Here is a 23930-nt window from a genome sequence, read left to right as displayed (position 1 = left end):
TGTTTAAAATAATCATTTAGAGCAGTAAAAATATAGCTGTATGTCATGAGTGTAGAATGTAGATCACGGCGACATAAAATTCTACTTATCTACTAGATCAAAATTTAAACACCACAATGTAATAAATTACATTTAATTCCTGAGGCAAAAACGCTATTTGCATAGGTCATATAAAATTTTATGAGCTAAAACAGTCCAAGTATTTTATTAGTTATAATACTTAAATATGTTTATTATAAAATACCGAATTTCTTAAATGTCCCGGCTCCCTGTGCTACGCATTAAATAAGTATATTTTATATTGCCTCTTCAGTAGAACAATCTGCTGCCAAACAAAATAATAAATCAAAGTTTGATTGCAAGTGTAGCAGATCCAGTCAATCATATAAAAATGTTTATGCAAATTATTTGAAAAAATTAACGTATAATTACATTGTACGTATAGCCAAAAAATCGATGTATAAATAACAAAATATATTACTATAGTTAAAAATATAGTCTAAAAATTATTTGCTATAATTCCATTTCCATTCGAATTAATTTAAAATATTTTACGAATAAATTTACTTTACGAAAAAAAAGTGACAAAAATTAAAAACATATTTTTAATAGGTACACCTAAATGAAAAAAAAAACATTCCAATTAATATACCTAATGTATTTCTGAAACCTTACCAGTCCTAACCCTATCGACCATAAAATAGCATTAAAAATGTTAAACTTATTATTATTTTTGTAAAGTCTAAAAATATATTTTTCTTTTCGTCCTCAAAGGATGCAAAATACTGTGCATGATTGCATGGTACGATTTTATTTTTATTTCGAAATATAAACCTATATTCAATGGCACAAAAAGGCAGCCATTAGCGTATAATGTGAATTTTCCAGGAATTTTCATGCCATTAGTATTCAAAGCAAAGCATACGTAGGTAGTATTCAGGAGGCTCGCGTGCCAAGTCACAGGGGGCAGGAGGAACACGGAGGCTTCGTGGTCGAAGCGGGCGGCAGGCGGCCCGGGGGGGCGGCGCGGGCGGTAGGCGGCGTCGGGAGGTGACGTCAGCCTCGGGGGGGCAGCGCGCCGCGCGATTGGCGGAGCTGCGCGCGCCGCTACCGAATATGGGACCGCGGCTCCATTGATAAAACTGCGAAGCGGGGTCGCGCGGCGCCAGTCCCCTTCGCACAGGCCACGCGAGAGGCCGTCTTCACGCTGGCGTTGTTCGTAATTCCGCTCGGCCCGTGGGCCGAGGAGCAGGTGGTGCCGGACGGGATGGGCACTGATGCTGATCACCCGACCGGCCCGCACCTGCTCTCCCTCGCTGACGTGGGCGCGCTCGGGTTCGACTGCGCGCTGAAGCCGGTGTCGGCGCCGACGCCTGCCTCCGGCACGCCGACCGACCTCAACACGCCAGTCACCACTTCGGACCTGCCCGCTTTCTTCCCGACGCTGCTAGAGCCGCCGTCAATATCAGGTGCGAGTCCATGCCGCTGGTCCAACGCTACTACCGAAAGCATGCGCCTCGCCGGGACTTGTAGGCGGCCTCGCCCCCGCCGGCCGCCGGCCGATAACGTTGTAAATAAACAATCCGGACTCCTTTGACATCGGCATGTCCTTCAATGCCCTTCATAATTTGCAGTTCCGTAATTTTCGTAAAAAAGACAACTTGAAATGATCGCGTTATGATAGGTCTTATAGGAGTTACCCGGCGCGAGGTACAAGTTTCAGTGTTTAGTGAAATGGAAAGTTCAGCGGCCCGTGTCATATGTTCGGATCGATACATGAAGCTGAATGGAGTTTCCCGTGTGTACCTAGTCGCCGGCGCTACAAGGCGCTGACGTTAGCGTTTCATAACTCGTACCCTATCATGTTTAATCCCTAAGTGCGTGTCTAATTACTATCAATATTTGGAGCTATCAAATCTGGTATGTCTTAATGAATCTTTTTTAAATTCTCAATGCGTCTGCAATACAGTGAGTACCAGGAATAATTTTGAAGTGCTTTTATTTCAACAGCACCAAAAAGCAGGACATTATCTAATTTCCTAATACTGGTATACCTTGGTTTCTACCATCTTTTTTGATAAATAGTAGAAAGGTGCCATTGCGTTTAAACGTTGATACAGATTTTAAGTGAAAAAAAATTCAGATCCTCAAGTTTTAATTAAATTGAACACATTTGGGTCTAATTTACACTTTTTATCGACTTTATATTTGTGTGCAGACTACAAATTAAAGCCTTCGAGTAAATAACATAACTACTGTATTTTTTTTATTCTGGCAACAGAAGATTTTGTAATAGACAGAATCGAGTTAATTGGCACAAACAGAAACCATGAAAGAAACAAACAGAACAGTGATCGGGGAATAGTTATGAATATAATGCGTTAATTAAATAGTCAAATATCCAAATAAATAGGAACCTTTGCAGAAAAACTATTGTTTTTAATTATTGTTGTTAGGCTATTGACTGAACTGTCTTTTTTCAAAAATATAAGAAGTTACTGTTTAGAGCTGATTCTTACAAAATATAATGTTATGTATGTCACTTAAATAAGTAAATAAAGCAAAAGCATTTAATCAATCATAATAATAGGTATTTCCTAAAGTAGAAAAAAAACTCATCCAATATTTTGACAAAAAACACTTAGCAGTCGAGTAGGTGATGGTCAACGGTCAAATGATCATACGGCACAAGTCCGGATAGTTTAGAGATACGCACTTATCGACTTCCTATGTTATCGACGGCGTAGCATTGCGCCATCCGCTCTGCCGCCCGTGCGTGCAAAAATACTACCTACCGATAAAAGCCGTATTCTACCTAATTACAAACTATAAACATAAACAATATCATTCTTATTCATAATTTGGTTTAAACGTGGACCGTAATTTTTTAGCTACTCCTCTACCGATTTTGAAACAAGCCTTTACTGTTCGAGTTCGTACTGTTACCTCTCGGAAATTTTCAATTTATGAGTGTTGCCTTATTTTGCACACTACAAATTGAATTAAATGTATCGCTGTGATTCGCTAAAATCTGCTAATAAGTTTACTGTAAATTAATAAAGTTTTATTTTTGTCGTAGGTACACTGACAGGCGATGAGCTGTCGTTAGGATGCTCACCTCGACGGCACAAGCACGAAGCATCGTTGTCACCGGGCGCACGCGCCGAGGACGCTAGCAATGCGTCAAGCGCTAGTGCATCATTGTACGGGCCGTCGGCCGGCAGCGGCGGCAAACGAGCGCCCTCCCCGCCGCTGCAGTGGCTGCTGCCGCCCGGCCCCGGCCCCGGCAGCGTAGACAAATACTTCCAACAAGAGTATGAGGAGCGCGTCGAGCTGCTTCCTCCGGAGTGCCAGCCTTACTGTGCCCCGTCACAGCCGTGCCCGCCACCGCAACACTGCGAATACCGCCCTCCGCCGCAACCACAACAACAACACACGTGGGAGACGCAGGAGTACGCTAGTGCGCCGCAGCCTACCCCCGGACCCTCAGGCCTCCCAAAGCGCGAGCCCTACCCGAGTCCGGCCGGTCCTAGCGACAGACCAGTGCAGCTAGCAGAATATAACCCGTCCACGAGCAAAGGACATGAAATCCTATCTCAAGTGTACCAACAAAGTGCGCAACCGCTCCGGCTCGTCGCGGTCAAGCCCCGCAAATATCCTAACAGGCCGAGCAAAACCCCCGTCCACGAGCGGCCATACGCATGCCCAGTGGAAGGCTGCGACCGTAGGTTCTCGCGGTCAGACGAGCTAACGCGGCATATCCGCATTCACACTGGGCAGAAACCGTTCCAGTGTCGAATCTGCATGCGGTCGTTTAGCCGATCAGATCACCTGACGACGCATGTGCGCACCCACACGGGCGAGAAGCCGTTTGCGTGCGACGTGTGCGGACGCAAGTTCGCGCGCTCGGACGAGAAGAAGCGGCATGCTAAAGTGCACCTGAAGCAGCGACTGAAGCGCGAGCGCGGCGGAGGTGGCGCGCATCACCACGAGCACGGGCACGCGTCTCTCTAGCATCCGCCCGCCACCGCTACCGCGGTGCGGCCGCCGGCCGACTCCTCCGACGATAGTGGCGGTGACTCCTCCACGGACAACTGAACTTTTTTATACTTTCACGTTGAAATTATCGAATAATTTCATCGCTTAGGTGTAAATGAATTGTCTTTAACAAAGCTTTATTAACTCTACATTTGTAAATTCACTGAAATTTATATATATCTTTTTATACATATTTGTAATTACTATGGTAGGATTCGATTTGCTCGATGTATTTATTTTATTAGATAGGTTAATTGAAAAACTGACTGGGAACAAACGTAGATACGAAGCGATGTGGCCTAATGTGTCCAGTGTGCGTGTCGTTACGTTTCTATGCAAAGAGAACTTTGTAGCCTCGTGTGATGTTTAAGTCACTGTCGTCCTCAGCGTTATGTGAACACATATCTTTCTGTCTGATGATGGCAGTCCAACGGATAGGCTTAACAGTGTCTCGCATAGATATTCTCTTGATAAGCTATCGATTAGTTATACGTTGTTGTATCTGTATTTAACAAGTGACTATTATGAAGTTGAATATGAACTGTACTCGTAACTTTGACTGAAACCGTCTTCTTGACATCGACAGCGAGAACTAATTGATACCTAATGTGACAAATTCTGGAGGTAAACCTGCCTAGGACTACCTACTTAAGTATTGTAGGTATATTTAATATTCTTATATTTGACAAACTAACGTGAAACTGTGCCATTAATTTAACTTTACAACGTGCCACTGCAATTTCTATTTACATAATTGTGTAATTAAATAAGTATAACACGACTGCTGAATAAGTGATAACTATGATTATTTCGTTATTATACTATATTTCTAGTCGAAGATAAAGTATAAACGTGAGAATGTCGACTATTATGTTTGTTTAGATAATATTAATATCTGCCATTACTAACATTATGTATTTACGTTTCGACAGCTGCTGTCACGATCTTCTCTTGCTCAAACGTTTAATTTAACTAAATTTGCTCAATTCTGTTTCTGGTACGGACTCATCCTTGAGATATGGCTACTTTATATTTCTACTAATGTTCTTCGTTGCGCTCACATGTGTTGCTCTCTTCACGCACTTGTTGTTCAATCATTTCACTATGACGTTTTCCCAGTGGCATATATTTTTATAGTGTACGTATTATTACATAGACTAATATAGTAAAAGTTTAGCATGTAGCGTTTAAATTATGATCTCTTAATCATTAATAATTATTTTCAATCGTAGCGAAGGCCCTTTATTTATAATACTCATAAGTTTCTGTATAGATGTAACTATGTGTAAGATTCATTTTTTGGATTTCTGTAACTGTGATGACGATGTTACACTAGCTATTATAATATGATAAAATTATGGCCACATGCCAACCGTTAGGTAGGTAGATGACCACTGCATTGCTTATTAACTCTGTGACATTTTGCCATTATTGTAATATTTAATAAGGCACCTATATTTATGGTACGACTCCTTACTATAATAACTTTAAAAGCATATTGAGTTCTTAAGTAATGCAGTTCGAAAACTGAGTATTATATTCTCCACGTTTTCTCATATTTCTGAGTACAAAATTAAGCACAAAATAGTCGTAACTTTGTCATTTAGATACTTCAATTAAAAATGTTTTTTACGGGACAGCCTTCGCAACTATGCTACTTTTGTACTAGTTCCAAGTAAAAAATATTTTTGTTGGATAGGTACATAATCCCAACACATCACGTCTTTAGATTAAGAGTAATTCAACAAATAGTGCAGTCGTAACAATCCGGAATTAAAATGTCAACAAACAAACAGTGATAAAGTACAGGGTGGGCCTTTCAGTAACGTCGGTCATTATGAATTTAAGAAATCTGACAATAATATTACTAACTCTTGCGCTTGCAAGCAACCCACTAACTGCAAATGGGAGCGGTACCTATGCCGCCGTGGTTATCGTTTAGTTTAACGTGGACATTTTTAACTTCAATAGTAGGCACGTCATCACGTCTCTGCAGAGCACCGTTCCCAAGCTATACCGTCGCTTACGAAGCCTATGTAAGACGAAGTGCCAGGGGCACGTTCCATGCTCCCGCGCAATATAACAATGTGGTGTACGAGTTTATAATGTTTTTACTGTTATAGACGAGACGAAGTCTCCGATAGACAAGGCTAGAGTAGATAGGTATTAAAAATCGTATTCATGTTAAACAAACGAGTGAAAATTGAAACGGAAAAGACTAAATTCTTACACATTTACATAATGTTGCATCGCGTTCGCGTTAACGTTATTGATATACGGTGTTTGTATTAGGTTACGAGTTACGACTTGCCCATTGTTTGCACCCGCGGGCCAGTCTCGCGGGTTGGGATGGTGGAGCGATCTCGCATTGTTGCATTATGTTCTACATTCACACAACCCCGTGCTTCGATGCCGCGCATCACACGAACACTTCACGTTAATACCTAGCTCATAAAGTACTTTTGAATAAATACGATATCTAAGTAACTTGTATGGTGTTCACCTGATAGTGAATGAGAACGAATTCTTTATGAAATTGTGTATGGTTATTGTTTAAGCTATCTTATGTATTTCACCTGAGTGAAAGATGTTGTTGATGTTCTATAAATATACTTAGTCATAAGTAGGTATTGTTAAATCTCACTAATTTTTACTAAATTCTATTTAATTAAAATATTTGTAAATACACTCTGACTAAATTTGAATTTAATGTGTATATAAGAGAAATGAAATTTTTATTTAATGAATCCACCTAAGGTGAGGAAATACAAATTGTTGAAAATTTGAATTTGGAGTTTATGTTTTCAATTTACCTCCCATGTATAAAATTCAGAACCTCATTTATTGAAAAACTTCGGTAAGTACTACAAAGGAACCAAAGCATAACGAGCAAAAATAATAAAGAACCATATTGACGATATCTGTTTTCCCTGGAAGAACTACGAATACACACTTAAACATTAAATCTGAGCACTGAATAAAGTACCTACATCATCATTTAAAATTTCTTAATTAAGTGAAGTCCTATTAACCCTGACACGTATACTGAGTTAATTTAATTACCGAAACTGACCCTACTAGCGCCATCTATAAGACTGCAGTGAAACAGCGTCCACGCAAAGCGCACTACTGACTACGAGTACTATGACGCAATCTTGATCAACGATCAGCGTAGAGGTACAACAACTTGCCACGAGAGGACGCTCTTCTAATGCTCATAGAGACCAAAAGCATTCCAACAATACGCATCAGATCAAATCGGGATAAATGAAATGGCGACAAGTTGCAGGTTGCGTCAATTTGCATTCCGTGGATTAAAGGACTAATCAATTAGATTTGTCGTTTTATATGGATCAGAGTTTTATGGATTGAAAATATTGAATTGCGGGACGAGAAAAAAGTGCATGTAGCAGAAATGAGAATTTTAATAAGAACAAGAGGAATGATTACATAATAGGGAATTTGAAAGTAACAGAAAGTGACGGAAAGTGAAGGGAAAGCGGCATCATGAAATGCCCAACTTCAATTAATATTCCATCCGAATTCCTAAGACGCTCGATATTTTCGTATTTGAATAGGCTTCTGATAAAGTCTAACATAATGTGTTGTTGGCTATCCCGAAAAAGTTATGTTTGTAATCAAACTGTAAACCATTACATGTTTTGAATTAGTTTGAAGTCAGAAATAAAAACACGTTAAAAGTATCGATTCAAACTGAAACATCCAACAAAAAGTTGGAGTGCCTCAAGGTTCAGTCCTGGGAACAACAAAACTTTAGCGAAATAATAAAAAACTTTTCAATTTACTGACCGAAACCTACAAAGTTATTTCTAACATTTCAATAGTAGATAACCAAATGTAAAAACATACCTGTAATGTAAGTATCTGGTTTTGTTACTGGAAATTTTCTCAAACAATATATATCAGTCATTCATTAGTGAGGGTGCTATCAGTTTATTAGTAAGTCTGTGCTGTGCTTCTGTGGCATATATTTAATAAAAGATTTAACAGTATATAGTCCATAACTTTGTATACATTTTTTAGAAAATTCAAAGATTGTTAGTAATTCTTTATTAAATTCTTTAAGCATATGTATATGAAATGTTTATTTTAAAATTGGCCAGCCAGTTCACATACAATATTAAACCATATAGAACCCATTTTAGTCATAGCTTGATAATTTATATGAAACCATACACACATTGTCACGCTGTTGTAGGGTTATTAATTAATATTTTAACAAGTTTTCGAAAATAAATAGAATTTTATTATGCCAGGAAGTAATGGAGTTATTCGGTTGATTTGATTAAAATTTACATTAGATAATTTTCTAACAGTAGACGTAAATAACATGGCATCTTAAACTTATGATTATCGTATACCTGACATCGTATATCGAATAAGACGAATAAACTGTATTATTGTTAAAGTTAAGTTCTATTAGGTGAATTGAAAGTAGCGATTGTTAAATATTATTCTATTTTTATTTTACTTCAATTTGATAGGTATGTTAGCACTAAGGTATCATTAGTTTAGTACCGCTGGAATGATAAAACAGTAAAAATTGGAACTATGAAACGTTCTAGTTGTATTAATAAAACTTTTACAAAACAACAAATAAATAAATATCATTTGCTATATAAGAAACTGAATATATTAAGCACCTAATTTAGATCAGTCTTAGATTTTAAGCTATAACGTCCATTTACCTATCCGAATTAACGATTAAGGTAATTTAGGCTACGTCTAAGACATATAATTACAAAAATTATATTAATTAAGATATATTTCTGAGCGGTCCTAGGCCCAATCTAGTCATTAATTTCCTGTTGTGTATAAATATGTGTAAAAATGTAACTTCCTTTCTACCATGTATGAAATAAAAGAAACATGCATGTTCAACACGAAAAATGTTTAATTTTATTGTTTTATATATTAACAATGTACAACTCGACGTCATTCATCAGTGATAGAAAGCAAGGTACTTTTAACTAAATATCTGCTTTGTTCACTTAAACTCTGCTTCACCGATAACGCGTAAGGATCTGACGACCCGAGCATAGATCATGTGATAACTAAACATACCATAAAGAAACTTTTTTTAAATATTGTCAACACGAAATATCTAAAATCTAAAAAAATATTAAATATAAAACCCAGTCAAATCTAGTATAAAACAGTACACACATCTGAAAAACCAAATCTGGACGAAACACGCTAGTTTCTAATCCTCAACATTTTCTTATAAACAATCAGAGAGATATCGTGAATCATTTTTATTTCTTTTCATAAAAAGAACGAATGTGTTTTTTAACCATAGACTAGACCGCGTAAGGTTACAGTTGGATGTTTACCATGGAGTACGGGGTGTGCTATGTGGCCTCCTCGTAGTGTTCTTCGGCTTTGACAAGGTTGGGTTCGGACTCGGAGCGGCGCTTGAGCCCTTCTGCGTCGGGGGATAGCGGCCGCTCCGTCACTTCAGCCTGGGCGCTTACACTGGCCGCCTTTATATCCGGCGCACTCCTGCTTACATCCACCTAAAAATAAACCTTTTTTAAGTAGAGAACAGTAAAGTCAGCGTTTTTGTGTTACGCATGTACATCTGATGTTATTATAAAATATTGTATATCCCTCTATTCGCTATCATCTTTGAGGGCACTCATTACCTCATTGACTAGCTAGGAGTAGAAACCAAAAAATCTCCTTTTTTAACATTCTTGGAATAAATGTCGTGTCTTGTAACAACCTTATTATTTCGTTAACTTGTGAATAAAATACTTGTAAATAATTTTAAGGACATTTTCTTATTAAAAACTTAGCCATATTAAGGATACCTTACCATTTCAGTATCAAGGAAGTCACCGGCCTCTTGTTTGACTTGCGCGTTCATTTTGTCATTCAGATAACACACGCCATTTAGATCAATCGCGCTGTTCGAGAATATCGCCGCGGCACCAACTGACGCGTCTACCAATGGCTCGCTCTGATCAACAATATAAAAGAATTGAAGATTAAAATATATGTTTTTTTATTTAAATTTCAAATACACAGGAATGAATTTTATCCAGTGCGCAAACTTTGTCAACTTATAGTTAAACAAGTTTTATAGATACGTATATTTTTATTTTGTCGTGTTGAAAGAAAAGTTATTGATATCGAAAGATGTTTATTTTGTAACCGATTGTACGGTCACAGTCGTTATAGTATGCACGGCGGCAACGCGAAGCCGGTTTACTGACGCGAGCGCTGCTCCAAGCGCTTAAGAATAGTTGGTATCCATATTTTGCTGATTTTAGGGCGGACAAAAGAATGAATTTTTTTTTTTACTGATGATGCAGATATGTTCTGTTAATGATTCTGGACCATCAGTTTTTTTTTGTGCACTGCTTAAAATTCATTCCTGTGTGTATAATCATAATTATATGTATAAAGAAATAAATATACCATAATGACATTTTCAGGAACTGTAAATTTCAACTGTGTTGGCTTCTTAGGTGGGGGCATCTCAGCTTCTGGTGATTTGTGAGTATAGGCTATGTCTTTTGGCGTCATATCCTTTTGTTCTCTGAAAATAATTGTTATATTATTTCTTGCTTCTAAAGTGGTATTGCAAATGTAAAAAAGACTCACTGTTTCGGAATAGTTTTTGCCAGACTTAGAAGGTTTTATGTGTCCTATTATTAAAGTCGGTTTTTTTAAATATGCTTCTGATTATCTTAGGAGCCTTAGGTTCAGAGTTTTATCAAATCTGACGTTCTCTGGCGTGGAATTGAACGACTGCAAGTGGATGACAGTAAAGGAGGCCGGCTTTACGTGCCTCGTAGGTGCGAGGGCTTAACACCTAATAACTTGTAAACTTCTGACTGCTTAGAGTAATTTGCCAATGACAAGGTTCTCCAGGAAGCAGAATTATTCTCCCTTTAGTACCGTATATATCCGTTGCATATGATGCAATCAGATACAATATTGCCCGCACAATTTGTGTCACGATTTCGAGGAATTACCTCATGGCTAAAATTTTTTTTTCAGTATACCTACTTTTTATAAAGCCTTAGACCACGTACTTTATTGCTCTTTTAAATTACATGAAAACAGCAAAGTTTTTTATCAAGTTTGAGTGTAGAAGTTTACTTACTTTTTAGGCGTAGCGTGGTAGCTCTCATTTTTCTCCGTCTGATGCTGTGTAATCAAATCACAAGCTTTTCCAAGTATCACAATCGATACAAGTACTCTTACTGATATAAGGCACAAATATGCAATGGATATTAAGAAAATTGCGGCAAATCTGAAAAAAAAAAACCCTGTTTGAAATACTCTGCAAGAAGAGTGTTTACCAACTTTTGGTGAGAAATTAGTAGAACTATGTACTCACCCGTCAACTTTAACAGCATGAACCAGTACCCTGGTAATAACAACTCCTAGAGGCAAAGGTATAAAGCCCATTCTACGTGCCACTAAGTCTGAGTGGTCACTGAAGGCGTACTTCTGCCTGGTTTGTGCCACATCGTATGCCAAACTCACTGTATATTCTCTATATACTCCATAGGGAATCTCATTGAACCTGACCAAAACAGAAGGGAAGCATGTTCAGTTTAAATACCAATGACAAAAAAAAAAATTCAGTAGAACAGAAATTCATAAATGGTTTCTTAATTAGTTGTATTTAGACTGACTAAAGTGAGAAACCCTTTAAAAGCGCTTTCACATTAGCGGATTTTCGTCCCTCCTAACAAAAGCGAACATATACGCATGACACGTTTAGAGCGGCAAAAACCTGACGCTCGATTATAAGCTCGTCAACTACAGTTGTAAAAACTATTATGTTAGGCAGCATATTATTTTAAACTTTTTGCTCCGCCCGTGCGAACCAAGCGACATCGTGCGAACTGAGCGGATAATCCGCTAGTGTGAAAACGCTGCAAAGCCAATCTTTTTAATACAAGTGTGGAGCTCAACAGTAGCTGGGCATTAAATAAACAAAAGAAGATGTTGGCTATGTATAAACAGCAAAAGCTTTCTATTAAAATAACTCCTCAAATCATTTATTAATTCTAGTAACCTGGTAATAAAAGCATGCTTGACCCAATCAATGATGACCTCAAAAGTGAGCACCAGAACACAATCCGGTGCAAGTATCCAGAAGCGTTCTTCCCTCCACATGTACTCCTTCATAGTTTGCAGAACTACTATAAACAGTAGCACTGACAGATGCAGCCGTTCTCTCACATCACTACATGACACTTGGAAGAGATTGTTCTTGTCAAACTTCTTGAAGACACTGCCTTTTAATTCTACAAACTAAAAGCCAAATGTTTTAAGATATGTTACATACAATATGTTAATCATTTAGCAGTCTCATTTGACTGAACATAAGCAACAAATGTTTCAAAGTAATGAAAATTGACATTTCAACATGGCCAACATGGGTATTTGAACAAGTAGTTCATTCAAAACATGAAAGAAAAATAATTACACATTTTCCATACTAAGCTATGTCAACAATACAAAAGTGACTCTGGATAACTCTGTGTATTTCATAATAAAATTATTATTTTTGTTATTAAAAGAATAAAGAACCATATTATAAATAAATAAATGAACCATTGTTTCCAAGGCTTATATAGCCAGTCATGAATACCTAAATGATACTTACATTGTTCGACATCATTATGATAAGAAGACTTTTATTATTAGAGTTAAAGGCTACATTCAATGTTGTAGCTTGAAACAGCACCAATAAACTATGAAGAACTGAATTATGTCATTAAGGAAATAAACACTTAAATTAAGTACTAGTTTATAAGTTGCCTAATATTTGAATGAAAAAATTTACTTAACAAGTCTAGTTTCTCATTGGATTTTTCTTTGAAAACAAACCTGCTACAGAGATTGAAAAGGATACACACATAGATCATAGCAAACAAAAGATGAGGTATAACTCCCAGATGTTCCCTCCTTCTATCCCTGGGTTCGGTAGCTGTCCAGAACAGTGCATCAATAGTATCCTGGCCAAAAGCTGAGAACAGACGGTCACCAACCTCCAACATATTGTAAAATATATACAATTTCATCACACTCTGACTCTTCACTAAATGATACATCATATTTGTATCTATATAGCACATTAAAATACTGCAAATGACTAAAATGAAACCCTTAAGCATGTCACATGTTTCAGCTGGTTTCAGTATACTTTTGCGAGAATTTGAATGAAATCTGAAATAAAAGGAAAACTTCCAAATAATTTGCTTTCGATAAAAAAAAAAATTTGATACATGTGTTACATGTTAATTAATATAAATATATCTTACCCGAAACACTTCCTGAAAAGTCTGCTAAAAAAAGTCCAAATAGCCATGATAAACCTTAGTGGAAGGAATGTGTAAACAAACAGCAAGGAGTCTGCACACTGAAAGAATCCATAGGCCATGAACTTTTCCAATTCCTGAGGAATTTTAATAAAGGAATATACTTTTTCTCGTCGGGCTGAAAATCTTTCTTCGTCATGTTCTAATAAATATCCTCTTGTTAGTTCTACGTGCAAAAACGCAAATAAGGAAGCTGCCTTCTCAGCATCTGAAATTAACAATTTTAAAGTTTCTCGGATTCATTGCGCCTCATTATACCCCACAAAGTTGTCTCAAAATCTAGTATTTTACCTTTACATTTCGTTTCCTTCACTCCTTTATCAAAACTCACATCGCCGGACGAATTTTGTGAATTGGTTATAGATTTGAACCGTAACCTTTTAGTGTGTTCCTGCACATCCTCATTTTTGACTATCATGATGTTCAGATTCCAAGTATATCAAAGTACAAATCCCTATCACATTTGTATTGATTTTGATAGAATTTTTCTTCTAATGCGGTAACTAAAGATCCAAAAATTTATTTATTGACAGATTCAAATGACAATAATGAATAATGATGACAGATATAAGAAATGACAAAACATTGGATCATTTGACATAACTTTGACTGTGCTAGTGAGGGTTTCTTATTGAACTTAAGAAATAGATAAAACTAACTAGAAGCCCATTTATATTACAATGAGGATAAAATAATTTTATCAAATTAGTGTATTGTCATCGGTCCTCAATAAATCTACAAAGTTTGAACGAAATCTGGCCGTTTAAAATGGGTCAAAATCGCGCCCAAAGAAGTCGGTTACAAACAAACATACAGGTGAAGCTAATAAAAAGCGTGTAAAAATGCCCCTCAAGGCATTATCTTAGAACAAGATGAAGATGATCTTCGAATTTCAACCAGTTCCGGCTGACTTTCAGCGTTCACAGCAGTCTAAAGAACAAATCGTGCTTAATTTTTATGTTTTTTCATGATTGTAATTAAACTGAACCTAAATATTATTCAATCTAAACCATATAATTTGTCTTTTCTTTAAAATCCTATTTATTTTCAACACAACAATAACATTGATGAATAATATGAAATCGACTAAAATATTTTTTTAGTCTCTGGTAAACTCACTATTTTGCACGCTATGCTATCTGCGCGACATCTTCGTCTGGTTAAAATTCGTTGCCTACGTTAGCGGATTTTCCTAATTTTAGGACCAATTTAATATTTCAATGTTTTAAATCTTCATCGGATATAACTATCTGTATCTCTAAATACATTATTGCATATTTTAAGTGAATTAAAACCACAATTATGGCTTCGAATGAAGGGCGAAGTGCTCAGTCAAACTTGCATCAGCAAGACCTAACCAAATTGGTGAGTTAAAATATTGAAATACAACATGAAGTACAACATAATTTATCTTAATTTTGCTTACTCCCATGAATCGTTATTCAGTATTGTCAATAAAATCATTTATATTCTCTTAACCTATACATAATTTAACACATGCACTGTCCTAGAAAGTATGTACTTGTATTAGTACACTAATTTCCAGATTGCACAATTATTTTTATTCCCAAAAATATCGGCCAGTTTTTTTTTTTCTAAAAGTCTTCACTTGAAGTTCCATACAAATATTATTTTGATTTTCAGGATGTTACCAAACTATCAGCTCTTTCTCCTGAAGTTATATCGAGGCAGGCGACAATAAACATTGGCACCATTGGTCACGTAGCTCATGGCAAGTCAACTGTAGTCAAGGCAATTTCAGGAGTGCAGACTGTCAGATTCAAAAATGAATTGGAAAGGAATATTACTATCAAGCTTGGTATGTATATGTCTCTTTACTAAGTATTCATTATTCTTAACAAAAATAAACTTGACTTATCAAATTACAATTTGGTTGTTGAAGTTCTTTGTAATCCTTTTTTTTCACCTCACCATAGCTGCGTAATTAATAAAACTTTTTATTCAAAGTTATAATTGTAATTTTAAAAATTAACCGAATATTTTTAATTTGTATTGTTATATTTCTTTGCATAAATAGTAGTTATGCAAAGCGAGTTACCATTAATAAATTGTTCAGATGCTAAGCAAGATACCATGTGAAATATACTATTGCATATTCCTGAAAGTAAAATGTTATTAATTTTTGGTCTTATAAGATTAATATAGCTGATCTAATTTAATAAAAACACATGGTATGTTGCAGAGCGCCTGTCCGACTCGGTTGTTAAAATGTTTCGTGAAAGAGCTGATGAGAGAGATGAAAATTTATTCTTTGAAAAGTTGAAGAGATCCAAAAAGAGAAACTTTTGTGCTGATTCTGAAGATGAAGATGCACCAGCCCCTAAAAAACAAAAGAAAAACAGAAAGGATTCTGAAGAATTCATTATTGAAAAAATCCTTGAATTTAAATTTGAACATGGTAAAGAATATTTTTACATAAAATGGAAGGGATGGCCAGATAGTGAAAACACATGGGAGCCTATTGAACATCTTGACAACTGCCCAAGTATTCTCAAACAATTTCTTTCTGATGAAGAATTAAGACATTGTAATAAAATGGATCAATTGAAAAATGAAATTTCATTTGATAACCTGCTGAGTGAAGAAAATCTTTTAAAAAGGTTTGATGAAATAGAAAGCAATGATATTGTGAAATTAAAAGAGAGCTTAACATTAAAATTACTTTCAATGATTATTTTATCTGAAGAGTATGAAAGTTTTGCCACAGACCTTGTACAAGAAACTAGAGATATTTTACAACTGTATGTTGTATCCAGAAGACGATGTCAGCAATTGATGAAATTACAAAAGTGGGAAGAACATATAAACCAAGTAGATAAATCTAAAAAACTTCTTGTAGAGAATAATTTTGACCTAGCTGGCCCACCAGAAAATTTTACCTACATTAATCAAAGCATACCTGGTAGTGGTGTCACAATTCCTGATGATCCACCCATAGGATGTGAATGCACAGCCTGTAACTGTCGCTCTAAGACATGTTGTGGTATGCAAGCCGGTTTGTTTGCCTATACAGCCAATAAAAGGCTTCGAGTTGCTTCCGGTACTCCCATTTACGAATGTAATAAAGCATGTAAATGCTCATCAGACTGCTGCAATCGCGTGGTACAAGGAGGACGAAATATTAAATTAAGTATTTTCAGAACCTCCAATGGATGTGGATGGGGAGTTAAAACAGAACAAAAAATAAGACAGGGGCAGTTTCTTTGTCAGTATGTGGGAGAGGTTATAACATTTGAGGAAGCTGAGAAACGAGGAAGAGAATATGATGCTAATGGGCTAACATATTTGTTTGATTTGGATTTTAACTCTGTTGAAAATCCCTATGTAGTGGATGCAGCTCATCTAGGAAATGTCTCACATTTCATAAATCATTCCTGTGACCCTAACTTAGGTGTTTGGGCCGTGTGGGCAGATTGTCTTGATCCTAATCTGCCTATGTTGGCTTTATTTGCCACCCGTGACATAGAACCTGGAGAAGAGCTTTGCTTTGATTATTTGCAAAAAGCTTCTGACAGTGATGATGCTGATACAAACAGTTCTTCTATTAGTAAAGATAGTTCCTATGATAATGAGATACCAAGTGGTTCTGAAGCTACCACAGGTATCAACCCAGTGTCCCCTGTAAAGTCAAGATTTGAAATCCAACAACAAAATAGAGCAATGCTACGAAATCTTACTGAATGCAAGTGTGGTGCTTTAAAATGTCGCAAATATTTGTTTTGAGTTTAGGATTTTAAAATTGTGTTAGATATGAACTCCAGTATTTGGGCAGGTTTCAAATTAGAAGGAATCTCATCATTCTATGTCAGCCTTGTACCAAAGAATTCTGTGAAACTCTTTGAAAAATCATAGAATTCCTGTTTAAAAATAAACATGCATCACAATTATCTATTTTCATCACCTGAAATTCTTAAATCTTGTGTCCTAATCATGATGGTTATTATACCAGCCTTCTGAAACATGTATTTGAATTGTTTATGAAATATCAGCTACTCAGGATCAATAATAAAATCATGATTTTTTTCTATAATTATGCCGGCTAATAGAATTTGAAGGTGCTGATAGTATGCCTTATTTGTATACAACAGTATGTATAAGTATTATAGAGGGAGGAGTAAGGATTTTTTATACATGTTACATATTGACAGTATAGTTATGTAGGTTTATGGTTAGGTAATAAATTGTTAAGTACAAACATGTTATTGTACTGAATTATGTTACTTCAACATTTAGTTATAAATTGAATAACATTTGAACTGTATTGTAAGTAAAATGACATAGTAATTAGTTCTTTATAAAGATTTTCCATTTTTGTTATAGTTTAATTGAATAAAGTTTAAATACCCATAACATTATTCTTATTTATGTGCATGTGAATGTTTTTTTAGTATTAGATACTATGTCCTATCCCATATTTTCTACACAGAAAAGTACATCCTGACCTGAATTATTGGAACCCATGAATGTGTTTTTTTAACACATTCAATACTTTTTGAATTCCCGCGGCTTCAGGGCAGCCGTGCACACGCTACTACAGATTTTTGTATTAGATGTCGTACAAAATTAAACGTGTCAGCATGAAAAGTCCTCTTTTGCCATCACAAACATACACTTCAATATTATTTATTGTATTTAAGGTTACGCTAATGCGAAAATCTACAAATGTGACAATCCAAAATGTCCGCGACCGACGAGCTTCATATCGGGGGGTTCGTCAAAGGACGACAGCTTCCCCTGTCTGAGACCGGCTTGCACGGGGCGGTTCCAGTTGGTGCGTCACGTGAGCTTCGTCGACTGCCCCGGGCACGACATCCTTATGGCAACCATGCTTAACGGTGCCGCGGTCATGGACGCCGCTTTGCTTTTAATCGCAGGTAAATTTTACGCAAAAATAACACATTATATCTAGGCATAACATCTTCATCTGGCTAACCTTTCCCTAACTGCGTTGGGGTTGGCCTTCAGTCGGCTGTGAAGTACTACGGAGCAACGGCTCATCTGAGCTCCTCAACCTGGGACCTATGGTCAGACTACCAGGCCTTTGACTACCTGTAACCTTATTGACTAGTCAGCTAGCAATAGTGATCTAGCTGAGCTTATGATAATAACTCTGCTTTGTTTAGGAAACGAGTCTTGCCCTCAGCCACAAACCAGTGAACACTTGGCAGCCATCGAGATTATGAAACTGAAACATATACTCATACTGCAAAACAAGATAGACTTGGTAAAGGAGGGCCAAGCTAAAGAGCAACATGAACAAATCGTCAAATTCGTACAAGGCACTGTCGCTGAAGGAGCACCTATCATACCCATATCTGCTCAGTTGAAGTATAATATCGAGGTAAATCATCTTAACAAAGAAAAAAGTCCATTGTCTAGCTACCAGTTGCATAGACGAGTAGTAGTGTGCACAACCGTTCGAATACTCAAATACCCATAACATTGTAACAAGTAAGACGGACGTACACAGAAAAAAACTCAACTGAACAAAAACAAACTAAATATTCTATGATTCCAGGTGTTATGTGAATATATCACGAAGAAAATTCCGGTGCCTTTGAGAGACTTCACGTCACCACCTCGGATGATCGTCATCCGTTCTTTCGATGTGAACAAACCTGGTTGCGAAGTAGACGACCTCAGGGGAGGTGTCGCTGGTGGCTCCATTCTGCAGGGAGTACTTACTGTTGGAATGGAAATCGAGGTAACTGGAGCTTACAACAGATTTTTAAATTAATAGGGTAGTTGCCTTGATATTGTACAATATTTAAAAATAAGACACTGAAAAAATACCTGATGTTTTTAAAATGAGAGTGCCCCATATGGGAATATGTAGTTAAGACACGTCTTTTTTTTCACATAAGAAATAAGAAGAAAATACATAACAATTACTTATTTCTAAATGTATGTGAAAACCTTTTTATTTTTAGTTCTGATTCGAAATACCCATAGCATTAGAAAAAAAATGTAGTTTTTCTTTAATGAGTCGACTACTTTATTACCGTCTTTCTTTAACCGTTAATCATTTCACCAGGTCCGACCAGGTCTTGTAAGCAAGGACGCTGACGGCAAACTGACTTGCCGCCCCATCTTCTCCCGCATCGTGTCACTATTCGCGGAACAAAACGAGCTTCAATACGCCGTGCCTGGAGGTCTCATCGGAGTAGGAACCAAAATTGAACCTACCCTCTGTCGTGCTGACAGACTTGTGGGACAGGTATGTCTACTATATCATAATACTTACAAATATTGCTAGGATTATATTTTACTAGCTTCCACCCGCGGCTTCGGGAATTATGTATATTTCAATTTAAAATATACTTTTCACAGGTCCTTGGTGCTGTTGGTGCTCTACCGGGAATTTTTGTGAAGCTTGAAGTTTCATACTACTTATTGAAACGTTTACTTGGCGTACGTACAGAAGGTGACAAGAAAGCCGCCAAAGTACAAAAACTAACTAAGAACGAAGTATGTATCATAACATCTAACTTTCAATAATAAAGGAAGATTGAAGGGTATTTGATACTTATTTGTTACTTCCAGGTCTTGTTGGTCAACATTGGATCTTTGAGCACAGGTGGAAGGGTAATCGCTACCAAGGCTGATTTAGCCAAAATTGCCCTCACCAACCCTGTGTGCACCGAAATTGGAGAAAAAGTAGCCCTCAGCAGGAGAGTTGAAAATCATTGGAGGTCAGGAAATTTTGACATCAACATATACCTATATGATCTGTTTTAATTTAGTATTTACGATTAGAATCAAATTTTGCCCAAAAAACTAATTCAGATTAGATAGTTTCTGCTGAACACACATTTTGTGCATGTGACAGAGATTAGGAAGGCGAAAAGCCTATGTACTACTGAGGGTAAACTAGCTATACTTATAAAACACGGTTTTGTAGCATTTAAAGAAATTTTACTATTTGCCATAATACATATCCTATTTATTTCAGATTGATCGGCTGGGGTCAAATTCAAGGTGGAGAGACAATCGAGCCGGCAAAGAATTAATGTTATGTATTTTACTTTTATACATTGAACTATTATATATGTATTTAATAAAAGCAAATATAAATGTAAATAAAATTATTATTTAATTTCAATTAAACTAGACTACCTATAAAATAATTGAAAAGTGAGTTCATTTAGAGAGAAACATTTTCTGGGTAAACAATTTATTTGATTTTTGATAATTTATGCTTGAAATAATGAATTTTAGGCCATATATATAAAAGTGTTGATATCCTCGTCATCTCGTCGCATATATTTGTGTTCGATGAGCCATTCCAGTTGTTCCTTGATCATCTTCTTCGAGGGCAAGAACATGTTCTTCAAAATCTCAACCAATTCACTCTGAAAACGTATGTATTTTTTAGTAAGTAATGTTAATGTAAAACTGAGCGAGGTTTGTCTTACGTTTTCACAATAAACCTAGTTAACCCCGTAGATTTAGGATCCCACTACCGTTTGATAGATTGGCAATACATGACGGATAACTACATGTAGTATGAGTCAAAAACACGTCCACAATCCAGACCTGCAGCGGCCCTCTACTAAAACTACTACACAAACAAAATCCGCGAAATTTTAAAAAATGTTTTGTGGCTCTATAATCAAAACAATGATCAAAATCAAGAAACAAATACCGATATCGAAGTTTAGGAAACTAGTGCGTATTATTTTACCCCCATAATAAGTGTATTTCAGTTTGGCAATCTATCTTGTATCTGTGAAGATCTAAGGGGGAGGCCTATGTTCAGCAGTGGACGTCCTATGGCTGAGATGATGATGAATCTATCTACTATTCTCTGTTCCTGATATCCTAAAATATAATAAGTTTTACTATTTTATTTTTTTATAATCCTTACCTGGAGAGCAGTATTTGTAATTCGTTTTCTCATTTTCAGTATCTTTATGATGGCTTCTTGAGTCCTTAATATCCGAAGTTGGACAATGGAATGATTATCTTCTATTTGAGATCTCTCAGTACTCAATTGTAACCTGCCAATCAAGTTTATTTTGCCTCTACGTTGAGGTTTACCATTTTTGATTAGGGCAAATTCTTGATTTACCCAGAATGTTGTGTTCTCTGTAAAATCCTTAGGATTCTGAACTGCTGGTTCGTAACACAGTAACTGCCTTTTCAGTTTTGGAAATGCAACAAGGGACCATAAAGTCCTCCTTAGTTCTGGATCAGGGAGCTCAGTGGCAAGTCTTAAGTTTTCGTAACTTATTTTCTCCATCGGTCTTTGATTCCATGCAAACAAGACTGCCATTTGAAATGTAGTAACATCCAAATCGAATCTACCAACAGTATTAGCAAAAGTGATTGTACCATTGCTCATATGATGGTACCACTGTAACTTTCGCCCTGAATGTTTCTTCTTGTAAAAGTCTTCAACTTCAGGTATATAGTCTTCTAACTCTAATGGAAGGCTAACAGTAACTCTTTCAGATCCACGGGCCCATGCTCCAGCATTGAGTATTTTTATATTTATAGCATCATGACGAGTGGTGTCTGCTCTAAACTGAGTATTAAGATCTTCACTGACCTTAATATCTTGAAACATTCGAGCCAGTTTGTTTACATAGTCTGCCGGCATACCCACCTCTCTCAACCACTCCACCATGTCCTCTTCCTTCTCAGAATCTGCACTAGAATCTAATATTAACCTTCGAGTCAAATGTGCTTTGTGATATCTCATAAAGACATCCTTGTTTTCTATATACTTTAGAACTAAAAGTACATCTCTTAACCTGGATTCTATCTGTTCACTTGTTAAACGTTTACTTAGTGGAGTCTTCCTTAGCAACATGTCACAGTAGTTTGCTAGGAGCTCCGGGCATTTACTCTCAGGTGCTGTGCCTTTGCTGCCCCTAATTAGAGCAGAAGATGGTAGCTCCAACTTAAAAACTGTGGTATCATTTACAACACATTTGTAAGCCTTGTCTCTAGCTGTTAAAAACCTTGGATCATCCAGAAATGCATCTTTAGCTAAGGAGCTAAACCGTTTAAACAAATCTAATAAGCGTTCAACATATTTTTCTGAATCAGAAGTGATAATATCTGCTGAAGCTACCATATCAGCCAATCCTGCAGACACTATGTGTGCCTCTAGATCTCTTAAAATTGGTGTAACTCCTTCTGGGACTCTGTCAAGTAGACGGAACATAAGTTGTAATTTTTCTGTTTGACCAGCTTTTATCAAAGGTGCACTCTCTGCAAGTAGTGTGGGAAGGTGTTCTCCAATTAAAACCTTCTCACAACACTGTGTAAGTGCTGCCACACTGCCACTTCCTGGCTCCAAGTATCTATGGGCTCGAGCTTCTTCTTCCTTCAGACGTTGATCGGCATACTTCATGTAAGATTGGACTCCATTAGCCAACAATTGTTCACTGGCTTTTAGTTTGTAAAACTCTTCTGTTGCTTGCATGTAGGCAGCTTCAAAATTTTCTCTGTATATTTGAAGTTTATCCACAGAGTTAGAGCACAAATTAACTGTAAATAAATAAATTAAAAACTAATTATTTATAATGAATTAGATCAGACTAGCAAAGGGTGTGCAAACTCACAAATACTTGTGAAAATGTAGGTGAATTTGACTTACCATAAGATTCCCTTACACCAATGACCAATTGTGAGTCAAAAGATTCACCATTACGTTCAGCTTGCACAAGCTTCATTGCAGAATCTTGCAATCTCTGTTTAATATCCACAAAGATGCTTTGATTCCATGAGTCTAACATTAATTTCCTGACCAAACTATCCTCAATATTGTTGTTGTTATTCTTTTTCTGAGTACTTGATGCATTAGAACTAGCAACCTTGCTTACATTGTTGATAGAGTTTTCTAACTGTCGAAAAGGAGTTGGTAAATAGTTGCACTGCGTAAAAAACTTTCCCCATTCCGCGATGTAAGCCTTGAGAAGGGCTTGGTCTTCCCGCTGGGCCAGTACGCGGTTTTGAGCCTGTTTTATATACATCATTATATCCTGCTGCAAAGCATCCCTTAGCTTATATGGCCCTCTCTCGTCCCATAAGCATACAGAATGAACAGAACCAAAGAGATCTTGCCATTCTGTTTGCGTAACTGGCTCCTGCTTGAGTAGTTTCAAGACTATTGGCCGCATAGCAGGCCATTTATCCTCAAAAGTGACTTGTCCTTTATCCTGTAAAAGAAAAGCCATGAACACTTTTATCACGATGTAACACTTTTAAGATATATCACGTAAGACAATTTTACAAAACAGACCTTTAACATGACTTGAAAATTAAAATAATACTTTATTCACACAAATACACTTCTCATAATCAAATATATCTGGCGGTGGCGAATTAATATACGATAGTATTGAGTAGCTTTCACGTCAATATACGTGAAAATATATCAAGCCGTCAAAAGTAATTCGACTAGGTACTGAAACACCCAAGTAATAATCGACTATTGTAAACAAACGAAACTGAAACCGACAAAACGGATGTTGGCAAAAAAATATATTTTTC

General features: G+C 36.6%; 4 protein-coding genes across 6 annotated transcripts in view; 2 read left to right on the top strand and 2 right to left on the bottom strand.

The window, feature by feature from the left end:
• The window catches only part of LOC110370262 (E3 SUMO-protein ligase EGR2), a 30582-nt gene extending 23756 nt beyond the window's left edge, over positions 1-6826 (top strand). The window contains exons 1-2 of one of the 2 annotated variants that reach the window (XM_021326007.3): positions 1165-1469; positions 3080-6826. In XM_021326007.3, coding sequence (XP_021181682.1) covers positions 1268-1469; positions 3080-4014 — 1137 coding nt within the window. In that variant the 5' untranslated portion in view covers positions 1165-1267 and the 3' untranslated portion in view covers positions 4015-6826. Of the gene's footprint in view, positions 1-1164; positions 1470-3079 lie in introns of those variants that run through there. The other variant, XM_021326006.3, reaches the window with a different exon arrangement.
• A 1775-nt stretch (positions 6827-8601) lies between these two features.
• On the bottom strand, positions 8602-13984 carry LOC110370274 (protein TAPT1 homolog). Its single transcript, XM_049847702.2, has 10 exons — positions 13698-13984; positions 13350-13614; positions 12941-13254; positions 12692-12789; positions 12098-12336; positions 11411-11599; positions 11174-11323; positions 10483-10603; positions 9878-10021; positions 8602-9575 (listed from the first exon to the last, which is right to left on the bottom strand). Exons 1-10 carry the CDS (start codon positions 13822-13824, stop codon positions 9411-9413), a joined length of 1812 nt encoding a protein of 603 aa, XP_049703659.1. The 5' UTR covers positions 13825-13984; the 3' UTR covers positions 8602-9410.
• A 540-nt stretch (positions 13985-14524) lies between these two features.
• LOC110370326 (eukaryotic translation initiation factor 2 subunit 3) lies at positions 14525-20515 on the top strand. 2 transcript variants are annotated; one of them, XM_021326073.3, is made up of 9 exons: positions 14538-14771; positions 15051-15225; positions 18065-18301; positions 18551-18768; positions 18946-19131; positions 19462-19644; positions 19758-19895; positions 19971-20119; positions 20380-20515. In XM_021326073.3, exons 1-9 carry the CDS (start codon positions 14709-14711, stop codon positions 20435-20437), a joined length of 1407 nt encoding a protein of 468 aa, XP_021181748.3. In that variant the 5' UTR covers positions 14538-14708; the 3' UTR covers positions 20438-20515. The 2 variants fall into 2 exon arrangements, with proteins under 2 accessions (XP_021181747.3, XP_021181748.3); XM_021326072.3 differs by lacking the exons at positions 18065-18301; positions 18551-18768; positions 18946-19131; ... (2 more) ...; positions 19971-20119; positions 20380-20515 and adding an exon at positions 15610-17798 and having other exon boundaries at positions 14525-14771.
• Cul5 (Cullin 5) lies at positions 20498-23837 on the bottom strand. Its single transcript, XM_021326071.3, has 4 exons — positions 23680-23837; positions 23035-23596; positions 21295-22925; positions 20498-20779 (listed from the first exon to the last, which is right to left on the bottom strand). Exons 1-4 carry the CDS (start codon positions 23686-23688, stop codon positions 20642-20644), a joined length of 2340 nt encoding a protein of 779 aa, XP_021181746.2. The 5' UTR covers positions 23689-23837; the 3' UTR covers positions 20498-20641.
• Positions 23838-23930: the final 93 nt, after the last annotated feature.

The sequence above is a fragment of the Helicoverpa armigera genome, chromosome 7 (assembly GCF_030705265.1).
Source record: "Helicoverpa armigera isolate CAAS_96S chromosome 7, ASM3070526v1, whole genome shotgun sequence".
NCBI classification, from domain to species: domain Eukaryota; kingdom Metazoa; phylum Arthropoda; class Insecta; order Lepidoptera; family Noctuidae; genus Helicoverpa; species Helicoverpa armigera.
This window is presented reverse-complemented; position numbering and strand designations above follow the sequence as displayed.